Genomic DNA, 27,976 nt, shown 5'->3' on the forward strand with positions numbered 1-27,976 from the left:
TGCTAACAGCTGAATAAAAAAATTATTGCCGATAATGCCCCGTACACACAACCAGACTTTTCAACATCAAAAGTCTGACGGAATGATTCCGGCAGACTATTCGAACGTGTGTGGGCTGCAGCGGACTTTTGATTTGCAAAAGTCTGACAGACTTTAGAAATGGAACATGTTTCAAATTTTTCCGACAGAACTCTGCCGGACCCAGAAATCCGCTCGTGTGTGTGCTAGTCTGACGGACTAAAACCGACGCTAGGGCAGCTATTGGCTACTGGCTATGAACTTCCTTATTCTAGTCCAGTCATACGTCATCACGTTCGAATCCGTCGGACTTTGGTGTGATTGTGTGTGGCCAAGTCCGTTCATTCAGAAAGTCCGTCAGAACTCTGTCAGAACTCCGTCGAAAGTCTGCCGGACTTAAGTCCTGTCGTGTGTACGCGGCATAATAGAAAAAAAAACACTATTGGGTTCCCCCCAAAATCCATACCAGGCCCTTATCCGAGAATGCAGCCCAGCAGGCCACGAAAGTGGGGGGGACAAGCGCCCCCTTTCTGAATCATACCAGGCCACATGTCCTCAACATGGGGGGGTGCTTTGATGGGGAGAAGGTCTCTTTCCCACCCTTGGCTGTGGGCATAGGGGGTCTGTGGGCAAAGGGCTTATCTGAATTTTGAAGCCCCCTTTGACAAGGGGCCCCCAGATCCCCCCCCCATAGTACATAGTACCCCTACCCATTCACCAAAAAAGTGTCAAAAAGTAATAAAATCACACACAGTTTTTGACAATTTCTATTTAAAAAAACAGTGTCCCCCAATATAGATCCATCATCAATCATGACGCTGCTACCACCACCGGACCCAAAAAAATGCTCGGCCCGCAGCAAAGGCTAACGGCCTTCTGCCTGCTCAGCCATCTGACAGTTCTTAAATAGGTACGGGGCAGGGCCACCTGTTGATGTCACCTGGTGGCACCGTCCAATGTGATGTCACCAAGTGGCTTTGCCCCTTACCTATTTAAGGACTTTCAGATGGCAGAGCAGGCCGATGACAATTAGCCTTCGTTGCAGGTGGAGCTTTTTTTTAAATATTTTTTCTGGTCTTGTGCTGGTGATGATGCTGTGATTAACAATGGATCTACATCGGGGGACATTTTATTTTTTATTGTGTGTTTTTATTTATTTTAGACACTGTTTTGGTAAATGAGTAGGGGTACTATGTACCTTATTTACATAGGGGATGGGCTGGGATCTGGGGGCCCCCTTGTTAAAGGGGGCTTCCAGATTCAGATAAAGTCCCTGCCCATAGACCCCCACAACCACAGCCCAGGGTTGTCGGGAAGAGGCCTTTGTCTCCATCACCAAAGAGCCCCCCCGCCTCAAACCAGCCACCTCATGATGAATGTCACTCATTTTGGTTGTGAAATGTGGAAAATAGCTGTAAATCACATGATCGGCTGCAAAGAATTCCTTTGGAAGGTAAAACAGTAAGTACATTTTTGATTTTAGTATGTTAATATTTAGCATGAATTATTTGGGTAAAAACTATGTGTGACTAGTTAGAATTGAGGACAAAGCAACTTGTGATGCGTCCATTCAGTGTAATTTAAAGTAATGAATTTGCTTTAAATGTCCCTACCCCCATCCTTATCCCCAGCAGCATATACTTAACTGCTTCAGCCCCGGAAGATTTTACCCCACATGTTGGACACATTTGACACTATTTTGGGACCATTGTCAATTATACAGCGATCAGTGCTACAAAAATGCACTGATTACTGTGTAAATTACACTGGCAGTGAAGGGGTTAACCACTAGGGGCTGATAAAGGTGGTAAGTGTGTCCTAGGGAGTGATTATTACTGTGGGGGGATGGCCTGCTTTCACATGACAGCAATCACCACTCCCGATGACAGGGTGCAGTGATCTCTGTCATGACACAAGCCAGAATGGGGAAATGCCTTGTTTACATAGGCACTTCCCCGTTCTGAGGCTCCGTGATATGATCGCTGGGAGACTGGTGGACATCGAGTCCGCCGGTCCCGCGGGCACTGTTACACTGTACGTGGCGGGCTTGCATGCGCCTGCTATCCCCGGCTCTTAAAGGGGACGTACAGGTACGCCCATTTGCCAACCGCTGCCATTGTGCCGACGTATTATCGGCGTGCAGCAAGTGGTTAGGTAGGGAGCTGAAATTACATTCTGCAGAGCTCAGTGAGGAGAACTCTGTGAGCTTATTGGAGGGAAGAGACACACTTCTCTTCATACAGCCCATAGGAACATAGCTAAGGCTGTCAATCAACTGGAAATCCCTCCCCTGTCACCACTGTACCTCTTGATGTAAGGAAAACTTCTCAGAAGTGATTCATGCTGATATCAGGGGAATGAGGTAGCAGACAGATATGACACTTAGTACTCTGGATTTAAACAAGCACACACTATAGAAGGATATGCTTTGTTCATGTTTTATGTCTGAGGTTTACAACTACTTTAAATTTACTGTGTATGTGCATCTGCAAGGGTTTGACCGTACAGTGAAACATTCAACACAATGTAGAAGAGTGGGCAGCATAAGATTAATCACAACAAACCTTCATTATTTTTATAATATTCTTTTTTTGTAAATTATATTTTGAACCAGCTGTCAACAATTTTAAAAGAAATATATTTTTTTTTTTCCATTTGTTAAGTTTTGAAACTTGCTCTGTGCAGTTTACCCGTGTGTGGGTAGCTCCAAGTACATGTAACCTAAATGAACCACATTTATCTTCAAGTACAATAATTAAGGACATTGAAATTTGTTTGCAATTGATATCAAACAGAAAATATGGCAACTTAACCTTTTCACAGTATGTCCAGGATAGTGCATTTTCTTTGATGCTGTAGATTACAACTTATTTGAATTTTGTCTCACTCACTTAAGAATAAAATTGTACAAATAAATGGAATTACATAAAACGTTTAATTAAAATATTAATACGTATTAATTATTTTCTCAGCAGTATCACACTGGGTGCAGTGATTGCAGATGAGCAGACAAACAGAATATAATTCATTCCAGATCATTCTGCTTGAAAATGCAAAAACAAGAGGGTGAAAAAAAGTTTTTTTTTGCAATTGGAATAAGGCCTAATGTACTGAAGTATCATGTAAGGTTAAATGAGTGAATCTATGTTCTTTTCTTATATACAATCATATTCAGGGAAATAAAAAAAAAACAAAAAAACTTGGATGTGATAAGGATATCTTTACCACCCCTGCCCCCTGACGACCTGGTGGGTTAATAATAAACAAAAATGACCTAAAAGCAGTAAAAGACCCTTTTTCCGAATCTGTGATCATGTGACATTAGGGTTCAAGGTCTCCTTCTTTCTGGACAGCAGAGTGGAAGGGTCCTTATTCAGCTGTTCATGTCGCTGCCTGGGTAATATGGACATATCCCTTTAGCTGGTTGGCACCATGCACAGGCTACAGTGCTGGATCGCAGGTCTCCACTCCCAGAAGAAACAAGTCAGGGAAAAAGAATCCTCTCAGATGGTTTATTACTGGGGAAGCATGCAGAACAAGAACTACAGAAGAAACATTTTGGGTGCTAATTACAGATGTTTGCAAAATTAGCAAATATTATTTCCAAGCAGCTGTTAAAGCAAAGAAGGAGTTCCTGATTCCTCTTTAGAGAGCTTTTATTGGCCTTAGTTTAACAAAACTGAGTGCAGATTTGTAGACCTCACTTACAAGAATCTTGATAACATAGAGTGAGTCTAAAAACAGGCATAAATGGTGCAAAATCTGAGTAAGTCGGAACGTCTCAATATAAAGGCAAATTAAACCAACTAGCCTTTTCATGATAGGGACATTTTCCTATGAATAAAGTGCCCCACAGTACTGACATGACTGGTTGGCATGATAAAAGGTGGGTGGGAGTTAAAGTACATGGTTTATTGTAACACAGCTTTTAACATGCATCTTATATGAATCTAAATCTAATAGCAATGGGTTATCTTTACAAAAGGCTGATTCCTATGCTTTCCCCTTGGCACCATCATCTCCCAATTTTCTCCTGCATGTCCAACTATTCAGTGATGTTTACTGGCAGATTCTACAGGTAAATTGATGGGAAACCTATGGACACAGAACACTCACGAGTAGCGGAAAGTAAAAAGCTGGGCTGAATTACTTAGGGAGTTGAGAATAATCACACATTACACTGAGGATGACCTACTAAAGGCAGTTAGGCTGTTCACTTTGCAAAAGAATTTGTCTCAGAGCTTAGTAAATGTGGCAATATTGCACTTCTTTTTTTTTTTTTTTTTTTTTTTTTTTTTAAATTTTTTATTGAAGTATAGCAAATAAAACATAGACTTATCTCCCGCGCAGGGGATTACTGGAAAGGTAATGCAAGACAGGAATGATGGCTCAGGAGACAAAAAAAACAGAGAAAGACAAAAAACGAGATAGAGACCCTTCCCGATGAGGAAGAGGCTCCAAGTCTGAGAATATAAAGACCATCTAATGCGTAACATTCAGTGTACTGAGCAAGTATCAAAAAGAAAGAGAATAAAATCCTCCAGACAACAGAAAATAGTCCAACTAAAGGCAACAAAAGACATATGAGTAGGCGGAAACAACCTCTAGGAAGACCGATGCCCCGACACCCCAACTGGGAGCACGCTGTGCCGGGGTCTCGAAACCCCCCTATCCTGCCGATGTAACTGGAGGACTTCTTGCCTAACAGTAGCGAAAAATGACTGGGTTAAGTAATAGATCAAGAGAACGTACAATGAACTAGGTGTGGGCCTCTGAGGGTCCCAACTGCTAACATGGCTTCAGACAACGTATGAGGAAAAGGCCCAGGAGTGGTGAGACCAATAGTGCATAGTGAGTCTAAGGCTACGAGGAGAGAAAAAAAAAAAAAACTGCTATGACCTGTCCTGAGTCCCAAAATTGCCCTAAACCCAGACCGTCTGGGCTTGAAGAGGGAGATGATGTAGACGAGAGAAAGATAGGAAAGAATAGGAAAGAGAGAGGGGAAAAGAGAGAGTGAGATAGGTGTACAGAGAGGGGTGCCTGGGCCAAGGAGAGTCCATGGAGACCGTGATACAAATTGGAACTGGGAGCTAAGCATGAACCGAGCCCTGAGTCTGGTCTTATATAAGGATCCCAACAAAGTTGGTCCAAGGTTCCCACACCCGTTTAAATTTGTCTATTTTGTCCAAAATTGAATGAGAAGTTTTTTCGTTGAACATAATCCAAGTAATTTTTTGTTTAAGTAATGGGAAGGAGACCCTGGGGGACTTCCAAGACCTGGCTATCGTCATTTTAGCACCAATGAAGAAAAAGTGGATCAGGACTCGGCTATGTTTAGTGGTTAGGGGTATCGATTGATTTAGTAGGGCAATTGCTGGGGATTGCGGGATAGCAAGACCAGTGACTCTACGAATAAGGCCAAAGGTCTTGTTCCAGAAGTTTCTGATCCTGGGGCACTCCCACAGGATATGGAGGAGCGACCCTAGATGGCCGCAGCCCCTAAAACATAGGGGTGAGGATTGGGGGTAAAATTTGGCTAGACGGGTCGGGACCTGGTACCAGCGAGTGAAGACTTTGACGTCTGCCTCCATCAGAGAAATGTTAAGGATCCCCCTGAAGGCACTTGAGAAACGGGAGTGCCAAGTGTCCAAATCCCACTCAACATCGAGATCGCACTCCCAGCTCAGCATGTATTGCGCTTTTTCCTTTGGATCGGCCAAAGCAGAGTAAATCAGAGAGATGCCCCCCCTCACATCCATGGCTGACGAGCACCAAAGTTCATACGGGGAAACAGAAAGGGGGAGGGGTATGATGGGAAGTCAGAGTGTGTAAGAAATGGGCTATTTGGCGGAACCTAAATCTTTCTGAGTCCGGCATCTCCAGTTTAGAGATGCAGTGCCCAAGTTTGAGTGGCCCAGACGGATTGAGAAAGTGCCCTATTCTATAAAGGCCTTTGTCAATCCACCACTGGAATGCCCTAATATCCATCCCAGGTGGGAATGAGGGGTTATTGAAGAGATGCGTAAGAGGTCGCCACTCTGAGGTGAGAATGTTGGCTTTATAAACCCTGTCGCATAGAGCAAAGGAATGGGAGAGGGTAGGGGCCATGATAGGGGGTCTAGATTTCGGGGGGCGCCACATCAGAAAATCAATAGTATGCTTAGGGATAGCTTGTCTTTCCATTTCCAGCCATTCAGGCTTTGGGCCTCTCGAATATACGTTAGAAATCTGGCAGAGTTGCGCTACCTGGTAGTACCACCAAAGGTTAGGTAACCCAAGACCGCCCTTCCGTCTAGGTCTAAATAGCGTTGTCTTAGGGAGTCTGTGGTTAGACTTGCCCCAAGTAAATCTAATGATCGCTGACTGTAGGGTTTGGATGTGGGATTTGGGGACCGGTATCGGTAGTGATCGGAAGAGGTACAAAAGTCTAGGGAGGAGAGTCATCTTAATAGCATTGACCCTCCCTATCCATGACAGCTTGTGGAGGGACTATTGCTCAAGGTCCTGTTTAAGTTTCTTGAACATGGGCGGGTAGTTATGTTTGTATAAATGTTCGATGGTGGGCGTGAGCTGGACCCCTAAATAGGTAATGGAAGAAGTGCTCCAGGAGAATGGGAAGTGCTCCTTGAGCCTGTTTACAAGGTCTGAGGGAACAGAGACATTGAGGGCTGTCGATTTGGCCATGTTAACTTGCAACCCGGAAACCATGCCAAATTTTTGGAGGAGTTGGAGGATGTTAGGAGTCGAGGTAAGGGGAGAGGTTATAAAGAGGAGGACATCGTCCGCAAACAAAGCGCATTTATGTGTTGCTTTTCCGCATTTAACTCCCTGAATATCTGGGTGGCTCCTAATGGAAATAGCTAAGGTTTCAATGCCAATGGCGAAGAGGAGGGGGGATAGTGGGCATCCCTGTCTAGTACCTTTCCGAATCAGAAAGGGTTCCGAAAGGTGGCCCTGGAGTCTGATCCGTGCCCTAGGTTGGGAATAAAGGGCTTCCAGGAGAAGAATGAAGTGCGGGCCAAAGCCCCATCTTTCTAGCACGCCAAATAGGTATGGCCAAGTGATAGTGTCGAAAGCCTTTTGCAAATCTATAGAGAGGAGGAAGCCTTCCTGTGAGGATCCCCCGTCCCATCCTGATTTAAGTAGAGAAATAACATCTACCGCTCTTCTTATCTGGTCCGGTCCCTGCCTCCCTGGGATGAAGCCAACCTGGTCCTTATGGACATACGCTCTAATAAAAGAACCCAAACGGTTTGAGAGAATTTTCGTCATTATTTTTAAATCGTTATTAATCAACGAGATAGGTCTGTAATTGCTGACCAGGCTCTGGTCTTTACCCGGTTTTGGGATGACTGAGATGTAAGCTAAGTTGGCTTCAGGGTCCAAGGGTGACGCTCGGTTCAGGGAATTGAAGAACCGGGCCAGGTAAGGGGACAGAACCTCAGAGAAGGTCTTGTAGTAAGGTGTTGAGAACCCATCTGGTCCAGGGGCGGAGCCATTCTTGAGGGTTTTAATGACTGCTTTAATTTCAGCTTCTGAGATGGGGGCTTCCATCAAAGATCAATATTGCACTTCTTACATAATAACCAATAACGTTCAAGAAAAAAAAAAAGAATGAATTAATCTTGTTTGTACATGATTGGATGATGGATTTCAGCAGAGCTTCACCTCTGCACTTGCTAAGCACAGGGACAAGTTCTCTTGCAATGGAAAAATGAGCTGTCCATTTACCTTACTAAATCAACCACCTTGTGTAGATATTCAACAATTCAGTTATCAATCACGTGCAGATGAAATAAGTAAACGGGAATTAACTTTTCACATAATTGGATAATTGTAGTAAATAGTCACACATGTTATTTTGTGTGAAAATTCCCAACTCCTTTAAAAAAAATCTGAATCCATCAGTTAACTTATGTGTGACTAATTTCTCTCAATAAAAATAATCCACCTTCTCTCCCAGTGAGTCTGCAGCAATGTATCCCTGCCTTTGTCAAACCTAGCAGAATGTGAACCAAGTGATTGATGTGGATGGCTTTGCAAGTAAAGAAATAAAAATCCAAAAATGAGTTTAGTCACACCTAGGTGTTGCAGTACTTAACATTTGCCAATATACCATACATACTTCATATTTTATGGTGCCTTCAAAGCGCCAAGGCAACACCTCCGATGCATCTACATTGCAGATCACTAAGAGGCTTAGGGGGAGATTTACTAAAACTAGAGACAATCTGGTGCAGCTGTTCGTAATAACCAGTTAGCTTATAAATTCAGCATGTTCAATGAAGCTTTGATAATAACATCTAGTAGCTGATTGGTTACTATGCACAACTGCACCAGATTCTCCATGTTCCAGTTTAAAGCCTGGTACACACTATCAGTTTTTTCTTTTCAACCCAATGGGCTGAACGGAAAAAAAATGAGGAGCTCGGGAGGAGATTCTGTACTAACAATCCAATAATAGTACAGCGATCTTCCCGCTGACCTATTGTTTTCTGACGAGGGGTGGCCCCCCACCAGTTCACGAAGGTCAGCGTTCTCAACAATTGGCTGAGAACGCTGATCGGATGCCAATCGGCAGAACTTTTTCGGTCATGCCCCTTTGACAGAAGCCGGACATTGGGTCGGCTTCTGTCAGACTGGCTGCTGTACACACAGACCCAATGTCGGATGGTTTCTTTTGAACGGACCGATACTGCTCGATATTCAGCCCATTTGTACGTGCCTCTAGTAAATCTCCCCCTTAGTATTGTGTTGTTGTATATTACAGTTGGAAAATGGTTCATATATGTGTTTGGTCTGTCATGGTGCATTGGCAGCCCAATAAAATGAATACAACATAATGTATTTTAACACACCAAAAGTCACTGAGCAGGTATAAATAGGCCCTAACTAATGATATTTTGTTTTCAAATTTTGCTCATCTTCTGCTTTCTTTTTACATCAAATTTTAGCTTACATGCGTGTACTACATCAACTACTTCTCAGTGTGGGTTTCCCAATGATGAAACCTGAGAAAAATTTCTGAGCAATGTGCTGCCTGCTTTGAGATAATATGTGACAGGGTGACAGCGTAAGAGATCAACTGAGAGAAAGTGATAGAGAGTTGTCCCCCTACAACAGGAAGTCCCTGAGCAAGGACATTCATAGCAGGATTGTGATAAAAGTTACAGTTTAAATATATAAAAAATTACTTTTGAAATAACATTAACATGTTGAAGCTTATATGAGATTAGTGATCAGATTTACAGTATATAGATGTCATTTATTGCTTAGCAACTAAACTTTTTTGTAAATATCTTACAAAACTGTCCTATCATGTAAAATATGTTTGTTAATTTCAAACATATATTGCTAATATATTTCTATTTGATGACTTATATCAATATATGTATAAGAAGAAGAATTATCAATTTAATATTAATGTAAAATAGAAAACTGTCTGAAGCATCCTGGAAAAAGGACTGCTGTAATAATCCAGCAGCAGTGTTGCAGCATATCTTGACATAGTAGGACACTATTAAAATTCTTAAACATGTTTGAAAGAATCAGCAACTTCCTTCTCTGCACCTCGGGCTAAACAGAGTTAAACAGCAATTGAACATATCTCAAGAAGCATCTCCTGCCCCAAGGCTTTGACTGCTGTCATTTTGAATGTGGCATTATCATGTATCATTGGGATACTGGATGCCATCTCTAAAGCAGTCTAGCTGAATAAAATCAAGCATAAATCTTCTGTTTGGGACATGCAGACTGTGATACAGTTCCAGTGCTTATTAATTGCTTGTGGACAGAAAAAACATTCTATGCACATCAGTGCATGGGAGTGTAAAATGAACCTTTTGCTACTTAGAGTGAAATTTGTGTGCCATACATTTTTTCCTTTTTATTTTGTAATGGAAATTTCATTTTTAATGTGATGAAAAAAGAAATGGCCAGCCTAGTATTATCTGTAACTAGCCGGAGAATGTTGGGTTATGTTTTTTGACATAACCACTAAAGTGCTACAACATATGCACAAAGTACGCATAAGGATTGATTTACTTAAGGCATAGTGGTTGCTCACTAAGCACATTGCACGTTATAAAGTGAGCGTTGGTGAACAAAGTGATGCTGTGTGAACTTTTGAAGTATATGTATGGGCAACACATTTTTCAATTTTGGATAAAGTAGGGAAGAGTTAGAAGCAGAGCTGTCACCAAAGCATTTGTCCTCCCCCATGCGTTGGTCCCTCAAGCCACGCAAACAGTCCCACACATGTAAGGTATCACCAAGAACATCAGATCATGGGCAGCACTAGACTTCCTCTGTAAATCTAAAGTGGTAACCTGTAAAGGCTTTTAAAGGGTTGACTATGGATAGTAAAATTTACATTGTTTGTCACCGTTTCACAGGCGTGCAAAAATTTAAAGCATGACACGTTTGGTATCTATTTACTTGGCATAACATCATATTTTAAATGGTATGAACAAATTTGATTATGGATTGTGTTTTTTTGCATTAAAATTGAATAAAACGTATTTTTTCCCCAATGCGCAAGCACCATGTGAGATAAAAAATTGAAAATACCACCAATTTTATTTTCTAGGGTCTCTGCTTTAAAAAAAAAAGTATAATGTTTGGGGGTTTTAAGTAATTTTCTAGGAAAAAAAAATCCTGATTGTTACATGTAAACAAAAAGTGCCAGAAAATAACTGGTCTGGAACTGGATAAGGGGCACAATAAGGCCGCGTACACACGGGCGGACTGTCTGATGGACTTGGTCCGCTGAAACGTGTTTCAGCGGACAGTCCGCTCGTGTGTGGGCTTCAGCGGACTTTTTCAGCGGACAGTCTGGCGGACTAAGTCTTTCGGAATTTCCGTAATATTGTCCGTCCAACTTTGGTTTCAGCGGACAGTCCGCTCGTGAGTAGGCAAGTTGGACGGACTAAGTATGGCGCATGCTCAGAAAGGATTTACACGGCCGAAGGTTGAATTGCAGTGTATTGGACGTCGTATTTCTAGTCCCGTCGTACGTGCTGTACACGTCATCGCGCAAGCTTTCAGCGGACTGTCTGTTCATCGTGTGTGGTCAAGTCCGTTCATTCAAAAGTAGGACGGACTGTCTGTCGGATTGTCTGACGGACTTAGTTGGCCAGACAGTCCGCCCGTGTGTACGTGGCCTAAGAGTTCTTATCTGCAAAAATGATACTTGTTTTCATTCCCTACTTCTGTCTATCATTTACATAATGGTTTTAAACTACTGTTCCTACAATTATCAGTATCAGAAATGGAATGGGAATTTTAGATCCCTGGTGCTGAAATCTGTTAAGATAGCAAAAACCATCAGATGCAATGGTTCTCAATGAAACCTACTAGGCCTGAAGGGGGAACTTATGTCTAGAAAGTAATACAAGCAACAGAGGGGTTTGGATCTTGCCCAAGCCCTGTTTTTGAGTACATAGAAAGGTCATAGATAGACAAAGCATTTTTGAAAGTTTTAAGTAGAATTTTAACATCTGTCGGATGGCAATCTAGTCATTTTCCCGACACAAATGACATCTTTCTGTTGTCTTTTTTTATAAATGTATGTTTTATATGCATAATATCTAATAAATTACTACTTAAAACCTATTAGCCAGCTACAAGAATAGCTTCCATGTCATATAAACCTAAGTAAAAACTTGTAGGCGTAAAGTGTTAACTATTATTATACAGTTATATTACATGTAATAAGTTCATACTGGCTATGCTAACGTGACAGATTGACAGGCAGATCTACCAATTAGTGAGTTTTGTGGCTCTTATGCTACATATAGGTATGTGTGCGATGATGAATATAATAGTACAGATGCTACGTTCAAGGTAATGAAGCATGGATTAAGCACCACTAATAGGTAAATGACATTATGCCAGTTATAGTTTGTCTGTGTTTTCAGTGCTTACATTGGATGGCAGCTAGCTTATCAAGTCTTCAACCATTGCTAGATTTGCTACCTCACCCAAGAAAAGCTCTATTGGTAAATGAGTAACATTTCCTTAAACACTAGAATTAAATGTGAACCAGTGATGAACTGCTGGGTATTACAGATGTTACCATATTCCAACCTGCTAACAAAAACACATGTTATATGTTTGTGAAGGCAGGGTTGCATTTTGTACCCACTTTGAGAGTAAGGGTAAAGGGGTCATGGCTTTATAGGAAGGAGGCAAAGCATGATTAAAATAAAAGATTGCACTTTTATAACATGCCACCTGCCAATGTAGATGTGCTGAGAACTATAATCCTTTGGTTTCTGTACTGGGGCAACTCATAGCAGTATTGAAGTGTTATAAGACACTTTTCTCTGTTTGCTGGTGAACTCTGCATGTTGAATCTTTGCTGAATATAAGAGTTATTACCACCAGATATTAGAAGAATTTGTGGTACATTAATGGTACTGATGAAATATTGCTAAAAGTAGTGCTGACACCCATACTGTAGTATAAACAGTCTACCAGTGGAGTGGAGAATTAATTTTAGGCTGATTATTAATACAATAAAGCACTACAGATGACATTAATAATCCTTAATTTTAAAAATTATAATTGCTTTTTTTGTAGGAAAACTTAAAATTGTTGCGTATAGCCATTTGGAAATGCCCCAAAATCTGGTAGGTTGCCCATCCCTGGCTTAGACAATAATATTTTTCATGAAAATACTGCAATTCCCACCTCTGGGGCAGATTGGCAGGGTATTTGCCCATCGTTGAGTGACGCGTCTTCCTGGAAATGTTTCATTACAGGTAGCCTGGCTCTCATGATCTCTTAAGCCCATGGGTGGCAGCTGGGGTCTATTGTCACAGCCTAGAAAGTCAAAAATAGAGGCTTGGTCACTGACTGGTGAGAGCTGGGCAAGTGAACGGGATGAGTTTAAAAATGAACCTCACAATATCAACAGATGTAAGGTTAAAGAAAATGTATGGCTTAAATTGTTTCTAAGTTATTAAAAAAAAAGTGCAAACAACAACAATGAAAAGCAAAGTGCAGCAATTGTAAAGCATATCAATTAGAAATGTTTCTTAAAGTGTATGTATAGTCAAAACATGATTTTTTTAGATAGGGCAGGGAATGGTTAAAACCCCATTAGTTAATTGTTGCTATCTTTATATTCTTCAAAATCCTTTATATTTCCTGTCCCTGGAATGCAACAGGATGTTAAAGGAAATCTCCCAACGTGTGGGGACTTCCTCTCTCAGATAGTTGTCCTCAGAATACGTTCCCATTGGAAGATTCCCCTTCATATTTCTTTCTGGGGACAATTTCAAAATGCTATATTTCCCCTCACATTCTTTCTATGTAACAAATGTCTCCAATGAAAATAGAAGGGTAAATGTCTTTCAATGATAGACAACAATCAACACTTGACAGAGACTTAACAGAATGTGTGACCCTTCTACACTCTATCCATACTAAAATAAAATAAAATAGGTTTTGCTTCAGCCTCATACACACGATCGGACTTCCATCTGACTTTTCCGTGAATTTTGGTCAGAAGGGTGTTAGCCGTGAACTTGTTCTGCATACACACGGCAGAACATTTTCAGCCAACGTTCACCAAATCACGTGGTTTTTCAACTCTTTACCAACACCCTTTGGGTAACTTCTGCTGTTGCTGTCTGGTCTTTAGCATTGATTCTGAGCATACATGTTTGTACTTTGGACTTTAGTCCTATGGACTTGTGTACACACAATCAAATTATCCTCCATCGGACATTTGTTGCCAGAAAGTTTGAGAGCATGCACAGTGAACATTTGTCCTTTGAAAAACCAAAAACAATTGCCCAATGGAGCATACACACGGTCGGATTGTCCGATAAAAGTCTGTCGGGCTGTTGTTGTCAAAAAGTCTGATTGTGTGAATGGGCCTTTAGATATACACTTTACCTGATATGACCAAAGTACTTTGGAACCTGTTACTGCACTTTACAGATGACTATTGCACAATTATTTTCACTACCTTATTTGGGAAGTGTACTTGTGACTGCTTATTGGAAGCCAATATTTTTTTTTAACTGACTCAACATACTTGGTAATACTTGCAAACAAATCTGTGGAAATCATGACATCACTAAGGATGGCCATATATTATACAATGTTCTTATTCATTTCTCATAATTTCTGAATATATTTTAAGATTTACCTTCAACTATATAGTGCACGGGCCTGCCTGATTGCATAGAAATTGAAAGTGTTTAGGCTTGACCTCATATTATATGGTTTTGGTAAATCTAAAGGAAAATTGAAAGTGATTGTAAAGTCTCAATTTCTTTTCCTATAAAAATAACAAACATGTTATACTTACCTGCTCTATTGCAGTGGATTTGCACAGAGCAGCCCAGATCCTCCTCTTCTTGGGTCCCTCTTCTGTGATCCTGGCCCCTCCCTCCTGTTGAGTTTCCCCACAGCAAGGCAACATACTATGGGGGCCCCTGTGTTCATTCAGACATGAAGCCCCGATCTGGCCCTGTGCCCTCTCTCTTCTGATTGGCTAGCTGACTTTGATTGACAGCAAAGGAGCCAATGGCGCCACTGCTATATCTCAGCCAATGGGGGGGGGGGATCTCAGATGGCTGAGACACTTCTGGACATTGCTGGACAGAGAGGGACCTCAAGTAAGTATTAGAGAGGCTGAAGGGGGCTGCTGCACACAGAAGGCTTTTTATCTCAATGCATAGAATGCGCAACGATAAAAAAAAAACCTTCTGACTTTACTACCACTTTAATAATAAAATTGTATAATGTATGGCCAACACAAGGCAAGAGACTTATTGTACACGGTTTGGGAGTTAAGAGGGAGTTAATTAGGAGCAGAATGTTCACTTAGCTCAGTAAAGCATTCAGTTCAATCTTCCAATTTGGGTCAAGGAAATTGCTTCCTTTTTTTAAATTTCCAGCATGCGACTGAATATATCAATTTTACTGGAATAAGTTAACTTTCTACTTTAGTAAAATAAACATTATGACACATTGATGACTCCTTCCCCCATATTCACCAAAAATATTAAATATCACTTTTAAACGTGACCTTTAATGAGATACGTTATTACAATTCACACTCAATGATTTGCTATAGATACCCAAAAGAAATGCAACTACATTTTTTGTGCTCCCTTTTTATGCACCCTTCTAATTCACACCATGGTTCCAAATTATTGCATTACTTTCCCAAAGATGTCGCTTTCTTACACATATCAAAGAGTTTTCTTGTTCTAGAGTACTTCCTCTATAAACTAAGCTTTGTCATGAATAGAAATAATTACATTCCTTCAAATTCACAGACAGCAAGCACAGAAACTACAGTAAATCATTAGCTGTAGTGATTTAGGTTTCTTTTACACCGTTGCCAGAACAGTCATTATATTGTAATTAAAAAGGCAGAAGGCCAGCAAAGATCTTCCTATCCAGAGGAAATAAAATTCTAAGAAATTTTACATTCCAGTACCTTCTGTGTTCATTAACAATCTATTAACAGTGCAAGTCCATGTGCTTTTTCACCAGTTTGGTCGATCGATTACAGCATTATAACATTAATGAAAATCTATAGCTGAATTTGAGGACATATGTATTCATGTTTATGCATTTTGAAAAGCATTTTTGTGTCAATAAATTTAAATTTGAAATCGATGGAAGAAAAAACTATCAAGAGTAAGAAGCAACTACAGGTCCCATGGCACTTGTGGACCCACCACTCATTCATTAATCTTTTATGAATCTTTCACATTACTATTCTTGAAGCTTCAACCACTATGTGCCTGTAAAATACAAGCAGCTTTTTTACTAACAAGTTTGTTATATTGTTTGAGGTATTTTTATACAGTGTCTCCATTATTACTATTTGCTTTGTATCAATAAATTGGCACTCTACCTATACAAAAAGGGGCTTTGGGCACTGTTTTGTGTTCCGTAGATGGATAATAGGAATTAGTCCAGTGATTTTAGCTACTTGGATTTTGCCATTTATTACTTTGCCTAAAATAAATGAGCCAGTCTTTTTTGTGGGGGATATTTAGTGTATTTAGGGTAGCTTAGTTTATTTTAATTAGTGCTATTTGTATTAGGGTTTTCTTGTTTTATGTGTAGTTGATCGTTATTTGTGTGCTATCATTATTAATGTTTATTTTATTATTTTTTTCCTATGTATTTTATTATTTTCTGTAAAAAAAAATGATATTAATAAAGAGGTTGTGTTTTTTGTGAGGGGAGCTGTTCCAGGATAGTTGATATGAACTTCCCTAACTCTTAAAGTGATATTAAAGCCTTATTTTAAAAAAAAAAACTAACATTTTATACTTACTGTACCAGCTCTGTTCAATGGTTTTGCACAGAGCAGCACTGATCCTCCTTTTCTCGGATCCCATGCCAGCGTTCCTGGCTCCTCTCTCCTGTTGGGTGCCCCCACATCAAGCAGCTTGCTCTGGGGGCACCCAAGCAGACGCACTCTCAAGCTTATGGCTCTGTGTGTCCATTCACACAAGGAACCTCAGCTTGGCCCGCCTCCTCTGTCTCCTGCCAATGGCTCCCCCTGCTGCCAATAGCCAATCAGGAGTGCTAGTCCCCCAAAAGTCAAGGCTCTCATGGACATCGCTGGATTAAGAGGGGACATAGGCAAGTATTAGGTGGGGGCTGCTACACACAGAAGGTTTTGTTTTCCTTCAGGCATTCTAAAAAACGTTGTGCCTTTACAACAACTTTTAGAACCATTCAAAGCCTATTTCACCATCTCATCCACTAAACACCACCTTAATTTTGCCTTGCCCATTGACTCCAAATGCTTTTGCCCAAATGGTGACACTTTGCCCCAATATTCCAGTTTTCAGGGAAGTAAAACTTTTGATTGTGATCATCTCTAAGCCCTTGTACACACGGTCGGAGATTCCATCGGAATGTGTCCTATCGGATGGTTTTGTCGGATATTCCGACTGTGTGTGGTCTGCATCAGACTGTTTCCGTCGGAATATCCGACGGACCAATTTTTTCAACTTGCCGGTAAAATTTTCTGACAAAATGCTCCGATCATGTGTAGCCTACTCTGACGGACAAAGTGCCACACATGCTCAGATCAAATTCCTAGACCAAAGCTATTGGCTACTAGCCTGAACGTAGTCCCGTCATAACGAAATAACGTCATCACGTTATGTACAATTGGATTTTCCGACAACTTAGTCCGACCGTGTGTATGCAACATCACTTCCGGACCTCTTCCGGAAATTAATCCGTCGGAATTACTCTGATGGATTTGGTTGTCGGAATCTCCGACCGTGTGTACAAGGGCTAATAGATAAATCTAAAAATCTGTATATGCTAACCTAAGCAAGGAGATATGTGCAAAGGGGCCTGTGAAAAAAAAGGGGGCAAGGGTGAAAAAATAAAAAGCAGATAATAAAGTATTATCTAATCTGATGCAATCAACTAAAATCTATTTTTTTTCTTTTGCTTCTCTTTTTCTATGTTACAGAATAATCCCAGTATTCCTGATATTCTTCTGTTGTGTAGGATGTCACAGGTCATCTTGAAGGACCTGTCAAATACTGTAACTGCTAAGACCCAGACATCAACTCAGATTTTACTAGCCACTGAAAAAAATAAAATAAAATCCCAGCATGCGTTATTATCCCTTGACAGTATTTTATTGAGACAAGTGACCTTTGAAGCCATAATGTAATTCCCTAGATTTTAATTTCCTGGAATTAAGTGTAATTGTTGCCAGCCTAGTGGTAATCCAGTTAAATCCATGGTTAGTCACTGACTTAGTTAGATCAGTCAAACAGTGACAGACCTTCCAAAGGAGAACGTTTTAATGTGGATTCCTGAAGTGATATAGACATTAGCATGTAGAACACATTTAAGCTGTCTAATTGTTCTGCTGTTCTAATGATTAAGTATTAATCTGTCACAATGTCAAATTGTTCGTTTACATTTTTTTTTCTCCCCTGTAAAATATGTCTCTGTTGAATGAATGTGGAAATCCTCTGCTGAAACAATGCATTGTGCAATTAGAATGTCTTCACTCTAAATCTTGGGAAAATAATTAATCAGCACTCCTCAGTCAACATCATTTCAAGCATAATCACTGTAAAAATGATGAGGCTGTAGCAATATGAAGTAATACACAGTGCACAGCAGACAGGTAATATTCCTTATCTATCATGCACACTTGTCACACAGTTAAAAAAACAAATGCCATGCTACAGTATGAACTGTGATATTTGTTTGAGAACATCTGGGGAAAAGAAATTATCATGTAAGATATTAAGACATTGACTACCCCTGGATAGGCAGATCTGTCATCATTTACAATAGGAGTTAGGAGATCTTCCTATCTTTGGAGTAATTACAACGCATCAAACTCTCTACACCTTTTGTCTCAGACTAGTGCAGCTTCTATATGACTGCCATTGGGTTCCTTCATTCACTACTTTCTGAATCAGTGACTGGAGAACAAGCATTCAACCAATGATGTCAGAATGAAATCAGATCCCCAGATCTACGGACACTATTAGATCACATGACAGCCAGGAAACCAACATTTTCAGAAGGAGTTCTGCAATGGCAGCCTTGGTATTTGTTTCAGAATAGGTTTTTATTTAATCAGAGGTTCAATTAAAAAAATGAAGAAATAATAGATAAACGATATAGCCCAAATGAGAGTTCTGCTTAGTTAGTCTTTCACTGATTTGTAAAATTTGACTGGTTACTGTGGGAACTCAGTTTGCTCTCCTCGAATGATCAGACTTGTCCTGACACACCCCTGCACAGACATTTACTGGGAAGATTATTGTACTGCTTTTTCTCCTCCCTCACCTCTGTGCTGCTGAGAAGAGAAGAAATCACTTATAAAAAGGGAAAAGGGAAACCTATACACAAAAATAAATAAGTTGTTTTACAAGGTGAGAGTTCACATGCGGTATAACTGTTAACTTAGATAGGGAAATATGTACTAATTAGACAGGTTTATGACCGCTCTGATCAGCCTGCTAATTTGTTGTGTGTTACTGAATTTTAAGTCTGCCAACACTCTAGAATTCCCATTCAGTGGAGTCCCTAGGGATCCTCCGGAGGTTGATTGGGCTGACTTCATATTTGATGGCGCCTGCTTAATTCCAGGACCAACGCCACTTGACAAAGTAAGCAACATAACACCAATGATCTTTTCAGCTGTAGGGCTTGTTTAACTTGCTTCAAAATGTGGCATCGGGCATGCTTTTTAAAGTGCTCTGAATGTCAGTCAAAGCACCTGTCACTAAATAAAATGATTACCTTACAGTCCTGTTCACATGTTCAAAAATTATACCCTGTGACGCTTTCATGGTGCTTCAAAGCATCTCCAAAGCCTCCATAGAGGTGTATAGAACCTCGCTTACAGCATCTGAAGCTTTTGGAGGGCTTTTATTTGGCTTTGCTTCTCTTCGTTCTGGAGGTATTGCAGGTATGAGAAATTCCAGGATGCATGGGAAATCAACATGAGACCCTTGATTCATAAAGCAAGGTATCAACAAAGCAGCAGGAACTACTGAGTGGGGCATCAGCAGAGCTGTGGGTACTACTGAGCAAGGGATCTGCTGAACAAGGGTACTAATAAGCTGGGGCTCTAGTGGATGTGCTGGGGATCTGCTGAGCGGGTGTAATACTGAACCAGGGTTCTACTGGGCCCCTTTAAAACAAAAAAGAATATCAACACACACACAGAATTTGCCAAGCTTTAATAAAGCTTCAAAAAAGCATCACCGAAGAATCATCAAAGCATTACCAAAGCATCACCAAAGCATCACATAAGCATCAAAAACACATCAAAAAAGCACATTGAAGCAGTGAGCGCTTTAATGTGTGTTATAGACCAAGCAAGTATAAATGAGCCCTAAGGATGCCATTCTGACCACCACTATAATAAGGGTCACTGTTCCCACTGACCACCAATTAGTGGTTATTTCCTGAAACCTGAAAAAAATATTTTAAAGGTTCCTCTTGGCTAAAAAATCTGCTTTAGAATTAGCCCTGTTCCACCTCAATGACCTGCTATTTAATAAGAGCCCCATTGCTGAACACTGAGGCCCTGTCTTGTACCTGGGTGTCTTTGAACCGGGATGTTCTTGTTTCCACAACTGCAGTCTTAAAGAGGAAGTAAACCCTGATGGGTTTACTTCCTCTTTCATTCCCTGCAAAGGCAAAGCATAATGGACTACTATGCATCGCATAGTAGCCCATTATGTGTCACTTACCTGACACAGGAGCCAGCGAAGTCACCGCTGTCCCCTGTAGTCCGCCGCATCCATCTTGCTGGTGGCGTCTCGCAGCTCCGCCGCTGTCATTCGGCGAAGCCGAGATGACGTCACTCACGCGCATGCGCACGGGAGTCGACAAGCGCGGCAGCTCCATCCTTGGAAATGCTGCGCTCAGTGCGCCTGCGCGCCGCTGTCTACGGCGCATGCGCCGTAGACAGCGGTGCCCGTTTTCGGGCAAATATCTCCTAAACCATATAGGTTTAGGAGATATTGCTTGGACCTACAGGTAAGCCTTAATCTAGGCTTACCTGTAGGTCAAAGTGGTTTGTAAGGGTTTACAACCACTTTAACTGTTGTGCCATGGAGGTGCTCTGGAGTTGTTGCAATGTTCTCTTAGCTTGATGCAATGACTTGGACTCACTAGCTCCACCTGCTTTACATGTGAGATGTGCTCTAGATGAGTCTTGGAAAAGATAAAAATGTTGTCCAAGTAGATGATCACAAAACTGTTGCTGAAATCGTGAAAAATGTCATTCATGAAACCTTTGAAGACACCCAGGTACATGACAGGCACTAATTAAATGCTGGGTTTGAGAGGTAGCTTCAGTGTTGGGGTTCACCCGGAGGCTGTTATTCACCTTCTACTCTGGTTTTGAGGAGGTCCCTATGGGCATAAATGAGTACATTCAGTCTACAATTTGTGACACAATACATTTTTTTAAGTCCTCAGAGAGTGCTGTAAAATGTGTAATTAATTTTGCAGCACAGAACACTGGTTCTAGTTGCCTCTGCTAAACTGACAAAGAAGTCATAGAGTTCTTGACAAGTTAACTGACACATACTGATGCTGGTAATTTGGGTCTGACACTTAAGATATAATGATCTTTGGTTAAGTTAAAAATGTCTCTGTACAAAGAACCTCAAAATCTCATTCCAACCCCATCTATATTTTGTCGAAGTACACCTTTTTCAAGAATCCTACAATGGTAAAAATACTAAAAGCAATGTTTTTTTTGTCTTGGGGAAAAAAGTTATAGAACATTGCCGTAAAGTGTTGTTTGCATTAACAATTAAAGTAACAAGAAAATGTAGAGCGAGAAATATTGAGACATTAGCTGAGTAAATTAAAACTATAAGCTATTAAGACAGCTCTGGTCTCTTCTTCCGGCATGAGTATGACAGGAACTGAAATCTTCCTAATTTAAACACACTAGCCTAATAAACTTGCTATCTTTTTGACATACGTGTGTAAAACAAATTCCTGCAGGTACCGATAATTCTCCCTGAATTTCGACATATCTGCCAAAACTGCAATAAGCTAACCCAATTAACACCTTTTTGTGAGGTTTATGATCATCTGAAGCCAGCGTCTAATGAAATGTAGAGTTTCCTTTCATGTGAAGTTGCCGAGTTGTAAATCTTCAGTCCTCTAGCTGCATTAGGGGGACAAGTAAATGAATGTGTGTCAAAGTATATCAAACACTGTGCCAGAAAAAATGTTTCTGTCTCTTAGCAAATTACTTTAGGCAGAGGATACCATTGAATTCAGTTCATTGGCTGAAACTCCTAAGTATTCAGATTAATCAGCTTCTGTCTGTCATTCTTGTTCTTTTCCACTAGAGTGTGTTCCATCCACTGCAGTGAAAATCCCAGTGTTCGAAATCTTCCCCATTCTAAATAACCCTGACTCAACTTCTGGATCTCTATCTGCTGTTACTATGTTCCCAAGCAGCTACATGATTTTCTAGACTGCTGATTTGCACATTCACTAATCCATGACAAATTCAGTTAATTTAAACTGTACAGAGAATTTCAGCTGAGCTGTTGTCTATGGGGAAAAATCTGCTGTAACAATTACGCTAGCTTTATTTCTTACAGATTGTCAAGTAAACATGGCACCGAGAAAGAAAACCTTTCACTATCCTGTGTCAGGTATTCTTTTAGAGTTATATCATAGTGCAGCATATTTTACCATTTTGAACTAGCCATATTAACATATTGCAGAAAACAGTGTTAAAAATACCTCAAAGTCAAATGCCAAATGATCTCACATGTCTTTGGTTCCTAAATTCCCTTTGGATAAACTAGAACAAAATAATGGTTTTACATCTCAGTTGTGTTTATGTAAAAAAAAAAAAAAAAGAAGATAACTGATGTGCTTTGACTTTGGCAGTTCAGCATGGGTTGAGTGGAGCTTCTCAAGCAATGTGTATAGGATTTAATTAATCCTATAGAGAAAATGTCCAGCAGCACACACAAGTGCTTGGGTGAGCAGCGACTGGAAGACAATAGGAAATGGCCTCTTGCCTTCAATTGATGATCCATTAATTGTTCAATTTCAAAGAAATCAATTTTTTTTCCTTTATTTTTATTCCTCAGGTAAATACATCAAAACTGATTTTCAGGTAAATATAAATATATGGCTATTATTGTAATTGTTTAACCACTTCAGCCCCGGAAGGATGTACCCCCTTCCTGACCAGAGCACTTTTTTGCAATTCGGCACTGCATCGCTTTAACTGACAATTGCATGGTTGTGCGATGTGGCTCCAAAACAAAATTGATGTCCTTTTTTTCCCACAAATAGAGCGTTCTTTGGTGGTATTTGATAACCCCTGCGGTTTTTATTTTTTGCACTATAAACAAAAAAAGAGCGCCAATTTTGAAAAAAACTTTATTTTCTACTTTTTGCTGTAATAAATATCCCCCAAAAATATATAAAAAAAGATTTTTTTTTACTCAGTTTAGGCCGATACGTATTCTTCTACATATTTTTGGTAAAAAAAAACGCAATACGTTTTTATTGATTGGTTTGCGCAAAAGTTTTAGCATCTACAAAATAAGGGATAGTTTTAGGACATTTTTATTAATAATTTTTTTTTTACTAGTAATGGCAGTGATCAGTGATTTTTATCATGGCTGCAACATTATGGCAGACACATTGAACAATTTTGACACATTTTTGGGACCATTGGCATTAATACAGTGATCAATGCTATGAAATTGCATTGATTACTGTAAAAATGTCACTGGCAGTGAAGGGGTTAACCACAAGGGGGGCGGGGAGGGGTTAATTGTGTCCTAGGGGAGTGTTTCTAACTGTCTGGGTCTCGTGGGTATCCCCCTGGCGATCGAGTCTGTGGGTCCCGCGGGCACGGTCATGGAGCACCGGCAACACGTGTTTGCTCACGGTGTGAAATTCAAAGTAACATACGGGTATGTTACTTTGCCCAGCCGCGCCATTCTGCCGATGTGTATTTGTCGATCAGCTTGTAACTTCAGCCTGTTCATTTAAGCTTAGACAATAAAACCTGGAGGCTGATTGGTTTCTATGCAGAGCCTTCCCAGATTTTGCACACTTGTGTTTTCGTAAATCAACCCATGTGGGTTGATTTCGTAAATCAACCCATATATATATATATATATATGTATATATATATATATATATATATATATATATATATATATATATATATATATATAGATGTAAAGCATTGCGTAAATTGACTGCACTATAATACAGCAAAAAGTCATTTTCATAAAACAAAAAATGCTCCTTCTTCACCTTTCTAACAATACCAACATAGCAAATGAAACACACAGACTGGTAATCATGGTTGGAGGGTCATGACCTACTGGATTGCTAATAACACTACACTCTAGGTCCCGCACTGCAATTCATTCAATAAAGAAAAAAAAAACGCCTCTCTGTCTCTTACAGTTTTCTATCCTGATTTTAGCTTGTACCTTCTTTGGCTCAACCTCTGGCTTTTGTTCCTATCTGTGATTATCCCAGACTTTCCATCATGCCTCTGTCATTGGTTTCTGATATTCCAACCCTCAGAACCTCCAATCGTCATGTCCACCATTAGCAGCCAGCAACCCCTGCTGCTCATGACATCACTCCACATCGCTGTTTGGCTGAATAGGGTTACTGGAGCATCGAAGGTGAAATGGCTTTCAAAGCGTTAGACATTAAAGTCTGCAATAAAATGCATATAACCCTGAACTGGGAGCAGAGGGATCACTGAATCATAGTTAATGTGCAGTAAATTACCTTCAAAAGATTTTTAAAAAGTTAAGCAACCTCTTTGCTGTGGCATACATTTTAACTATCTGTTAAATAATGCAAGATTCCGGTGCAGAAGCATGTGAATTAGAGTAAGGGAATAAATATCTGGAGACTTCTTGTCTTTTTAAGTAACAGTCAGGAAAAAGTCTGCAACAGTGAATGAAAAGTAGCACAGATCTGGGCGATTCATTTGCCATTTATGCTATGTTAAGAAGTTCAGTTTAATCATGTGAAATGATGCTTACTAAAAGGAGAGCCAATTAACCGCTCATGATATACCTATGTGGATGAAAACCATACACTTTTATTTTTAATTGGGTTTCAGCTCAGATGGTCAGCATAAAAAAAAAAATCCCAGGGAGAACTTTAAAAAAAAAGACGGGGAAAATATTTTTTGGAGGGATACGTTTATTTATTGATTTATTTTAGCAGCCACAAAATATCTCTGGTCCCGGAAGACTGGAATACGGCTGATTAACAATGTAATGAAGAAAAGTGCTGAATTCTAATTTTCAAGTCAAGCTGGAATGAAGCTGATTCTAATATGTTGTGTGGGAGCTGCACCTGAGAGCCTGGCTCCGATGACATGCATGAAATTACATCATTGCTGTAGCATGACTGACAATGAGCTTAACGCTTGCTGGGAATGTGCTGTGTATTACAATAATAATAATAGTTTGTCTACTAGAGAAGCAGTTCTGACTAACCCATGGGATGTGATATCGGATCATGTGACTTCATGCATATTTTCCATCACGATTCTGGATGCATCACATATAGTACAAAAAAAAAGCTGATATAGCTCAGCAACAGTACTGTTCATGAACGCACAAAGTTTCTGTTATGAAATATATAACATGTTTTACATTTGAAATCAAATATATGCAAATGCATTGTTCCAGTCTCAGAAGACATTTGGACTTTGGACCACTAGTCCCCAGGCTTACTAGTGCTTATTCTTCCATCATGACATGAGTTTAAAGGGTAGCTCCATGTTTGTGGGGAAAGATATGTAGCAAATAATAGTAAAAAAAAGTAATATAGCATATTCAATTGTTACACAAGCTACACTGTTATAGTTAAAAAAAAAAAAAAACTACCTTTACTTTTTAGTCTGCAGCTACTGTAATTTTCTATGGAATTCAATGCGATATGGCAACTAGGAGGCCTTCTGTACACAGTTGGTGTACAGACTTTCCCCAGCTTGTGTGATTGGCTCATTGAATTTCTCAGAAGTCTGGACTAGGATACACTAAGGCCCCTTTCACATGGGCACCTCCCCCTGCCGATCCCCGCTTAGCAGGTGGATGACAGGTTAGTGGCAACTCCCCTTTGCACAGTGGAAATGGACACAGAGCACTCTTGTCTATGGGGCAATCTAATGGAAACTGTCCATTTCCAACTGATGCCACCCTATCTAATCTACCAGATGGATGGGGAAGAGGTTCCCCATCTGTCTTTTTTTGGTGGACAGGATCAGATGGCGGTGGGTGTCAGCAGACCTGTGTCCGCTACATAGAAGAGACTGGAATGTTTGATGAGGGTTAGACAGGATAATTTGGTTGGTTGCAGGCTGGCTGACAAGTTGAGCTGTGAATTTTCTTTGGTTTTTATTTACATGCGTCGCCCTTCTATGTGCTCCTTGCCGCTAAGGCCAGTTATAGATGAGAGCAGTGACCATTTGTTTATACTGTTGGAATATCGCTGCCTGAAAAACTGACAGGCAGACCTGATCGGATCATCCTTGTGAAAGGGGCTTTAGTCGTATTGTGGGCATCCTCTAAAATCCAGTCTGCATTTATGGCTGTCCCCACCCCCTGTCGACAACATGCTGCCTTATAGAAATAAAACATTTTAAAAAATGCATTAAAAAACTCACCTTACTGCTGAGATCTGTCCACTTCTTGTATCAGATTACTGATGTCACTGGTCCTCACAGAAGGATCTTGGGAAAGCTCAGGATCCAGATTCTCAAAGGACACCACTGCACTGTACAGAAGTGCATTATCATGGGACTGTGGTTTGCCAACTTCCCCAGAATCCCAAAAAAGATCCAATGATGGCTGAGCCAGCCTGCTGGAAGCTTGGGAGTAAGGTAAAGATTTCTAATGATTTTCTATCAAAGGGGTTAAATATACTAAAACTGGAGAGTGCAAAGGCTGGTGCAGCAGTGCATAGAAACCAATCAGTTTCTAACTTCAGCTTGTTCAATTAAGCTTTGACAAAAAAAAAAAAAAATAATCTGGAAGGGGGTTGGTTTCTTTGCAGAACTGCACCAGATTTTGCACTCTACATTTTTAGAAGATCAACCCCAAAGTGTTTTTTTTTTCTCTAATATAGCATTTTGACAGAAGGGAGTGGGGGATAGCCACATAGTTTTCCTCTTACCAAAACTGACTGGTTGCTACTATCTTATAGTACTCTTTTAAGTACTCAGTTTATCAGAACAGCTGATAACATATAGAAACTCATAACATTATTCCCATGAAGATTGTCCTGTTTAGTTAGCACTAGCCCAGAAACCTACATAAGAAGAGAAATAAAGCAGACAGAGATTCTATCCTTTCCACACCCTATTCCATACTATAAAAGCAGAGCAAATATAAAAGGCACAATCTAATGCAGCTCTATAATCATTAATATGTAAATAAATGTGTTTTTTTATTTGCAAAAAAAAGTAAGCACAAGGAGCCAATCAAGTTAATGTGGTGACAAGAAACATGCAGATAGGAGGAGAAATCAGAGATATGAGCTAATCACTGTGCTGCTTTTCCTTTTACTGTCCCATCACAAATTGAGGTTAGCCCAGGACAAGCTAGGCTCAGGGAAAGTGAGCTGAATTATGCTGGACATCAAACGGAGGACATCTAGCAGCAGAGAAAGTACATTACAGATTTTAATTCAAAAAAGTGAAAGCTGATGAGTTGCTATAGGCTACTGATCCTTAAAAGAGAAGTATGAGTTTAAAAAAAAAACAGTTATACTTACCTAGGTGGCTACAGCTTCGGTCCATTGCTGTATCTGTCCACCACCACCTCTAAGATGGAGAACTGAGCGGTCAAAGGCTGCTGATTCCTCAGTTCTTGGTCTTTGGTGAGCAGAAAGCCATTGACTGTCAGTCGCTGGCTCTCTTCTCAGCCCCTCCAGTGCTCACTGAAGTGCTGGGCTGAAGAAGAGACAGAAGCAGCTGTCTCAGGCTCTCAGTGGCATGCTAAGAGGCTGAGCCAGCTGCCGGTCCAGGTATATGGCTGAACTCCGACTGTAAAGTTGGGATCAATCCAGAGCCTGAACAGGTTGAGTGACATCAGCCTCCAGCGGACTTTAGCCTGCTGTCAGCTGAGAATGGGTCACAGGACTGCAGAACGAAGTGTGCTCCTGTGATTAACAGAAGATGTTGGGCCAAAAAAGCTTTGCCCATACTTCTCCTTAAAAGTGAAACCAAATGAAATCCTTATTTTCCAAAAACAATGCATACACATCCACAACTTTTTTTCTTAAACCAGAGTTCAGTGTCAAACCTGCCAATCACAATATGTATATTTCAGTTTGCAAGTGGTTTACTGGGATTATGACTGAAGCTATTTGCTATAACCCTGGTAACGTTTTTTGCAGCTGGCTTCTCATGAGCGGCTCATGAGCTGCTGGA

General features: G+C 40.3%; 1 protein-coding gene across 6 annotated transcripts in view; it reads right to left on the bottom strand.

Moving 5' to 3' along the window:
* The window catches only part of PCDH7 (protocadherin 7), a 1,090,234-nt gene that overhangs the window by 36,557 nt on the left and 1,025,701 nt on the right, over positions 1-27,976 (bottom strand). For 3 of the 6 annotated variants that reach the window (XM_077477666.1, XM_077477667.1, XM_077477665.1), the window contains one exon: positions 12,712-12,843. The exons of the other annotated variants lie outside the window; for them this stretch is intronic. In XM_077477666.1, coding sequence (XP_077333792.1) covers positions 12,712-12,843 — 132 coding nt within the window. The remainder of the gene's footprint in view (positions 1-12,711; positions 12,844-27,976) is intronic. 6 annotated transcript variants of the gene reach the window in all.

This window comes from Lithobates pipiens, unplaced genomic scaffold (assembly GCF_037356315.1).
Source record: "Lithobates pipiens isolate NorthernLeopardFrog02 unplaced genomic scaffold, aLitPip1_a1.2 Scaffold_13, whole genome shotgun sequence".
NCBI lineage: Eukaryota > Metazoa > Chordata > Amphibia > Anura > Ranidae > Lithobates > Lithobates pipiens.